Below are 7,672 nucleotides of genomic sequence, written 5' to 3' on the forward strand. Positions count from 1 at the left end.
TTGCGTAACTGTATGTTGCACATATAACTTATTTGATACAGTACATGTTCTCAGGTGAAATTCACAAACTTCTCCCTGTTTTCATCTGATCATTTAATGCTTGAATCACTTACCTTTACAAGATGCTTCTGGTGTGGCGGGTCCACCAGTCGCACACCATCACAGCTCTAGTATAGTCACATTCATATCTAGCCCATACTTCTCCATGAGTAATCCATGCGACTGTGACGGGGATACACAGTTCATTGGGACTGTTCTGGAATCCTCCTGTGTTTTTGATGGAAACAAGCCAATAAATCGACGCCAAAGTAAAATAGTTTATGAGGCAGATGTAGACGTGAGCCAACAAATGGCACAGCACCTGAATGAGGGCTTGCTTTCAAATCGAAGCCCTAGAGTATTGTTTCAGGGGATTCGTTCTGCCGGGACCTTTTGTCGGCTTAAGTAGAGCTGCGTGAAGTAGCTCCAGACTGTGACCTTCAGTTATTCTTTTCTTTCTTGTGAAACAGTGGCTTACAAATTGTAAGGCGACATTTCCAAGAGGTCCCGGAGATGGAGTGATTACCTGTCAGCCGGGGGACTTGGAGGAGAAGGTAAGCAGTGAATGGCCCTGTCATGAGCACACAAAAAAAAACACCTAGAAGTGAAAACTGCACACTTTTAAAAATGCAGCTCACTCTGAAAGTATTACAGTGCTTCAGCTAAGAGGGATCATTGGTTGGCTTTTTGTTGTAAAATGTAATTCATTACCCTTAAAAGAAGTGTATCTGTATACGGTTTATTGTATACAGTGGATTATGAAAGGCTGGGCCCAGTCCACAACGTTTTTAATCATTACTTATTGAAATGCCCTGTATGTTTCAATGGCATAAATAGATTAGGAAGCATCTTCAGAAAAAAAATTTAATTCAATCATTTAAACCAGACTTTAAATAACTAAGAGTTAAAACTTTGCCAGTGGAGACATAAGGGCAAGATGAATCATATACAAGTGGTGGTATATATCACAGAAGCAGTTTGAGACAGAATCTTAAATATTGCATGATTACTGTGGGATATTCATTTCATATACTGAATTCATTTCATATACTGTTGTCATGATGAATAACCTCTTCAATATTTCTGCATACAGAAAATGCTCTTCCTTATTTTATTATCATTTACATCACAGGGGTCAGCTGGCTGTAATGCAGAAATATTGCAAATGTTTCCCTACAGTGTTTCTTTTACTTCATTGCAAGTCACTGAAATGTGTATAGACATGTAACTAAATTAAACATTATAAAATAAAACCACAGCAACAATTTTAAACAGACACAAATCATCAGGAAAAAAAAAATCTATATTAAGTTAGTTCATTGCACCGTCTTGTTTAAAATCTTATTTGTGGTGTTTTTAATATGTATTTAGTGAATTTGATTGGCTTGACCATGCAAGGAAGTCAAAGCACAAGGGAATGGACAGAAGCAAACCCCTGCCCACGACAAAGGGACCACAGATTGCTTAATTATGAAGCCCTTTTATAAATATTAGATTAATTGGATATAACAAAATAAGTTTCATTCATTAGCACAATTTGAAGCATTCTTCATAATATAGCTTTTGTAATCCCCTATGGAAAGTCCTTGGGAATTCTTAAGCATTTATCATTCAAATTCTCAAGGCTAACTTTAAGTGATTTCTTTAATTCTTAAAAAAGCTGAAGGCATGAATGTTTACATAGTGTGGGTGAATGCACTAGCCTTTCATCTCTGGGTTCAGCCTGGGCTCAGTGGCTCACAAAGTGAGTTGTTTGGTGGTCTTAACTTTTGAATCTAGTTCAGGATGATTTGGCACAATTATTAGCTTTTTTTAAAAAGTAACAGGGTTTTATGGACATCTACACAGCACCAGACAGCACTGTACTTCTCTGTAGACAGTAGCATTAGTCCATCCAATTCTTGAATACGTAATTCACAATACATCTTAAGTAACAGATTTATGTCCTGAGAAATTCTGCAGAAGACGGAACTCTTGAAAGTATTGCCTTTATATATTATTCACAACTTTGAATAGCTTTTTGCTCCAATACACCCATGTAACCTTCATTAGTTCAGTGGCATATTATCTTTTTATATGCTGTGCTACTTTTTTTTTTTTTGGGTGGATGGTGGACAATAAGGCAGGATGGGAGCTTTCCCTCACAGCTCTGTGAGCACACTGCAGTTGTGAGCTGAACATCCCCTGCCATTGATGTCAAGCCATGGTTGTGCCAAGATTGTGTGCTAGTTTTGTAATGTGGACTCTAATGTCTGCTGCCTTTGGGCTTGGTTGACACCGCCGAACTTATTCTTCTTGTGACAAGAGCAGGATTAAAACCAAGGCATCCCTAGAAGAAAGGCGAGAGAGGTTAGCAAATTAGCCTTCTGTGACACCTAATCCCAAATTCCACTTTGTTTTCTAGTTTGTCAAACCAACCCATACTGGTTATATATTTGTTAAGAAAAATTTAAGATTCTCAAAGTATTCCTTGAAGATCTCATCCACTAAGAACCCCCAACATATTTTCTTAATTGTGCCAACCCAGAAAAGAAAAATACAAACTTTTCTTTTCCGCAGTGCGTCTCAAAGCTGGGGTTTTGTTGCTTTCTTGTTTTGCTATAGAAGGGCCTGCGTGAGGGTCACTGTCCTTGCACACCTGTTTTATGCACCTGTCTTTCTTTGCATGCTCTATAAAATTAAAACATTTTATGACAACCACACTGTTTTTGCTCTGACTGGGACTGTGCTATAAAGTGCATGCTTTTCATTGATCTTCTATATTTTCTTCCTTTCACTTTTTTTTATCCTGTGACATGCTTGCTGTGTAGCAAATGGAATCGCTGGCAGTAAGTTAAAACATTTTTCAATATTTCCTGTCGATTGGCAGATGGAAAAAGAAAAAGTTTCAAATGTAACTTTTCCCTTTATTGCAGAGCACAGTGTTACAGTTAAAAAAGGTTGAGCTTGGCATTAACAGTTTTGCTAACTGTATTTGCTCTAGCGCAAAATGTGTACACTTTAGGAAGTGCTACAAAGTCATGTACATTTTGAATTAGAGCAAAGTATGTGTTGAGAATCAACCTGATAACATATTATACTAAGTAGCTTTCAATAGTTTCTGTTCCCCCTAATTAACAACCTAACGAAGCGATTATGGAGGCTATGGGGTGCAAGCAGGGTCCAGGGTCGTCCTTATCCTCGTGTATCTAATCCTGCTACCCTTACACTGCAAGGTTACCTGGGAGTGGAAATTTAAATATTAGGCTTGAACAGCAAACACAATATTATCTTACTAAAAAGCCCATTAGATCTACAACATTTTCTACTGTCTGATCTGGCAACACAGTGCCCACAAACTCACTGATTCCTTTGTGTTGGTGTTCTAATTAATACTGTAACTCGCTAATAACTTGGCTGTTAGATTAGGTGGTGGTCAAAATGGGCTATTCAACCACTCCACAGAGAAGAGACAGCTTGTTTCAGGTTCCTCTGCCTGTCGTTTCTGATTCCTTTTCTTTCAGATCTCTGTGCCCCCATTCAACACTGTCCACTGTGGGACCCTTATTGAACAGATAGGGGTTCAATAGTATCATATATCTACTATTGCTCTCTCATCTGCTCAACAGAGAGCCCTTTCTGTTGATGTGTGTTTATCCATTCACCCTCCTCCAGGGTCCCCCAGGGTTCAGTTTTGTGCCCACTGTTATTAAATGTACGCTTTCTGTGTTGTCTTCTTCGCCAGCATGGAATGGGTATCCATTACTACATTGACAATACTCAAAATACCCAGGTCATGCTTCTTGACTCTTGATAAGGAATACTGCCTCCTTTTTGGCATGGTTCTTGAACCCATAATTAAAACTGTGCGGGGATCCACTAATTGTTATTACACGTCTTATTTAAATGCCCTGCTCTCTTGTCTCTGTCTTCAAAAAAACGTGTACACTTAGCCATTAAAAAAAACAGTATGTTACATCCTGTTGATTAAATCCGAGCCCATTCTGTCTTGTGTATTTCCTTCAGCTAGAACAGATTGGATACACAATGCTTGGATTGAGATCTGGTAATTGTGAAGGTGAAAAGAACGACAATTACCCAAATAAAAACTCTGGAATTCCTGAAAATGAAATAAAAATCTCAATCCAATAGAAATGCTTTGGACTGTATCCAGTCTGAAGGAAATGTGCAAGGCCGAATGGGCTCAGATTTCACTAAAGTATGTAATATACTGGTTAAGAATTATCATAAACGTCTGAAAGCCGTAATAAAATCAGAAAGAGGACAACCTAAACACTACAACAGTGGTTTCACACATATAATAATACACATCTTGTGCAATTTTTAGGATATAAATTTACCTCAGTATCTAGACTTTATGCATGTAGTTTGTTTTGAAATGGCAGATGTTAAGGTTGAATAGAGTGTAATCAGTTCTATACAATGTAACGTTGGACTTCAACATATATCCATTTTATAGATGTATCTTTCATTCATTGAATTTAGTACCAGTTTGCAAAGCATTTTCCTTTTACACTTAAGTTGAATCTCTTTTTTTGTTGTTGTTTTTTGTTCGATTAGCAACTGGAGCTGTGTCAGCGGTTGTACAAACTCCACTTTCAGTTGTTGCTGCTTTTTCAGTCCTACTGCAAACTCATAGGACAGGTACATGCAATAAGCTCTGTGCCAGAGGTATGTATTTTGAGCTATTTACCTTTTCAAACATTTCCTTCCTGATGCCTACAGTGGGTTCCACAGAGAGATCAAACGTACAGTGTTGGGTCCAGTGTTTGTTTACCAATTCTGACTGAAGCGGGATCCGTTTTTTTTTATTTTTTATAATAGCTCAAAAGTTAAGAAGCCAAATAATGAGACGTTATAATACGGCTTTAATGATGAAAGCCTGGGACTAGTTATTGCTTTTCAATATAAAAAGACAGCTATAAGTGTAAATGTGCTGTTTAATTGACAACCAAGTAACAAATGAGTAGACTCCCCCACCCCCACCCATATCAGCCTAAAACATTTACATTAGTGTTATATGTAATCTGGTGTATAGTAATAGTTATCTGGCTTACCACACTTTTTCTTCACCTCTGAAAATTAGCTCCTGAACATGTCCAGGGAACTGAGTGATTTGAAGAGCAGCCTAAAGGCTGCATCTGTTTCTGCAGTGAATGAACAGCCCAGTTCCACCACAGAGCCTGCATTCAGCTCCTCCGAGGCGGCTGTTCAGTCTGTGCTCGAATGCCTTCGCAACAAACAGTTCTCAACAGCTGTGCGCCACATCCGGGATTGCAGGTAAGGGACAAAAAATGTTCACTTCAATACAGAAAATATTTTGGCTTCTGCATTTATTAGTTCAAAGGGAGTTGTTTTTGAAGAAAATGAAACAATTAAATACTCACTCTGAAATATAATAACCTAAATCTGAATAATAAAATGTGTCTTTAAGTGTTTAAAAATATTCAAAAGATTTACTCAGGTTTCATTTAAAAAAAAAAAAAAATACAAAACAAAAAAACATCCCCTTAAAGTCGTTTAACTGTAATGCAGGTAACCTACAAAGAAATAACAGAACCGTCTAAATTTTAGATAAGCTGAGGTTTGCATTAACCAGCTTCTTATATCCCTAATGTTTTTTTTTTTTTTTAAATTGTATGTTTCTATAATGCTGGTTACTGAATGTTATGTCTTTTAAAAACTTCAGAAGTGTGTGGCCCAATGACATCTTTGGAAGCAGCGCCGAGGACGAGGTCCAGACACTGCTGAACATTTACTTTAGACACCAAACCCTGGGGCAGACGGGTACCTTTGCACTGGTGGGCTCCAATCAGGACCTGTCTGAGATCTGCATGAAGTTGATGGAGCTGAATGGAGAGATTCGGGATATGATCTGCAGAGCTCAGAATTACCGGGTGCTCACAGCCTTCCTCCCAGACTCCAGCGTTTCCGGCATTAGTCTCTGACAGGAGGAGTTGTCTGCCGGTCTTTTGGTCCGGCCTGCAAGTGCTGCAATGCTGGAGTGAAGTCCTTCAATGTCTTCTCATTTCTAGGGAAACTCGGACAAGCAGTTTTCACTCATGCTACCTTTGAGAGTTTCATGAGGTTTTCAGGTCTTCAGATGTGCAGCAACACTGTTAGAGCAGAAGCAACATGAAGCAACCGACATAAAGTAACTCTGCTTTTATTGCACTAATACTAATTTATGACTACCACTGGCTACTGAGTTAATGACTTCCACACCTGACAAAGAGATACCAAAGTTATATTAACTTATTATTCATCAGATATTTACTGTTGTAATTGTTAGGAGGGAAAGTGCAATTGTTCTTTCAATTTAAAAAAAAAAAAAGAATCAAAGATTTTGAATTTCTGGAACTTGTGGTTACTTGATATTGATGAACTGAGTATAGGCAGAATGAAGCTGAGTTTTAACAAATGACTTGATGGTTTGGTTAAATCTGAGGGCCTGTTACCATACCACAACCTGACTACTATTTATTATACTGTACACACTAACATGCTAATAGTATCTTCTCACACTAAGCTGCTGTTAAGCACACTTACAATGTTGCTAGGCTACTGTTTCAGAAACAGCGTAACCACATTGCGGTCTCTTATTGTGACTTAAATATAATTGGTCCTCAGCATTTTTAACTGTGTTGGCTGCTTTCTACTTGGTAGTTGCTCTTCTGGTTTTTTTATTTGTATGACAAAAGAAAGCAAGCGTAACTAAGTTGTGTTTTTTTTTTTTTAGGATGTGAATAAAATACTCATGTTCTGCCTATTAAAACTGCCAAGCATGCATATTTTATATACTATGAATTGGGTTATAGAATATCATTGAAAAAAATGATTCATATTTTAACTCACAAGATGCGTCTGTATATAATACGAGGGGAGCTCTGCTCATGCTGGTAAGATTATATTTTTTAATCTGCTGTCAAGAAGTACAAAAATGTGTGCATCTAAAAAAATAAATAAATAAATAAATAAAAATGTTGCACATTTTTCAACTTCCATTAGGTAGAGTATCTATGTAAGTTTTTCAGCGTGTACATTCTTTTACAGCTTTGTGAAGTAACTTGGGTTGGTGTTCTGTACACATGTAACTATATATTATATATATATATATATATATATATATATATATATATATATATATATATGGTATTATATATATACACAAATGTATATATATATATATATATATATATATATATATATATATATATATATATATATATATATATATATATATATATCACATCACACACACACTATCACAAAATAAAGTTGAATTAATTAAAATAAATATCTTCAAGTTGCAATACTCAACTGACCTCTTGTCAAGAAACTATTTATTTGGAACAAAACTTGAACAAATAGAATACAGTAAGTTTTATTTAACTAGATACAAATGTTAAATGGGAATTGTGCTCTTTAAGTTCTCTGTGAGTGAATTGCGAGAATATAGCTGTGATGTTCAAATACTTGTGACACAGAGTTTATAAATAAGACAACGTTCAGAGTCCATCACAGCATCAAAATACGTGCTGTGTTTGCTTCCTCAGACAACAGTTCATGGGTGATGGTGCTCTCACACTCAATGTAACCCAGTGGAATGAGGAGGGAGGTCAATCCATTCCCA

General features: G+C 36.8%; 1 protein-coding gene across 1 annotated transcript in view; it reads left to right on the forward strand.

Annotated features, from left to right (window-relative positions):
- The window catches only part of LOC121302610 (protein furry homolog), a 51,838-nt gene extending 44,705 nt beyond the window's left edge, over window positions 1-7,133 (forward strand). Inside the window, exons 30-34 of the mRNA XM_041232614.1 lie at window positions 510-593; window positions 2,850-2,867; window positions 4,600-4,710; window positions 5,126-5,319; window positions 5,729-7,133. Coding sequence (XP_041088548.1) covers window positions 510-593; window positions 2,850-2,867; window positions 4,600-4,710; window positions 5,126-5,319; window positions 5,729-5,987 — 666 coding nt within the window. The 3' untranslated portion in view covers window positions 5,988-7,133. The remainder of the gene's footprint in view (window positions 1-509; window positions 594-2,849; window positions 2,868-4,599; window positions 4,711-5,125; window positions 5,320-5,728) is intronic.
- Window positions 7,134-7,672: the final 539 nt, after the last annotated feature.

Source organism: Polyodon spathula, chromosome 30, assembly GCF_017654505.1.
Source record: "Polyodon spathula isolate WHYD16114869_AA chromosome 30, ASM1765450v1, whole genome shotgun sequence".
Taxonomy (NCBI): Eukaryota; Metazoa; Chordata; class Actinopteri; order Acipenseriformes; family Polyodontidae; genus Polyodon; species Polyodon spathula.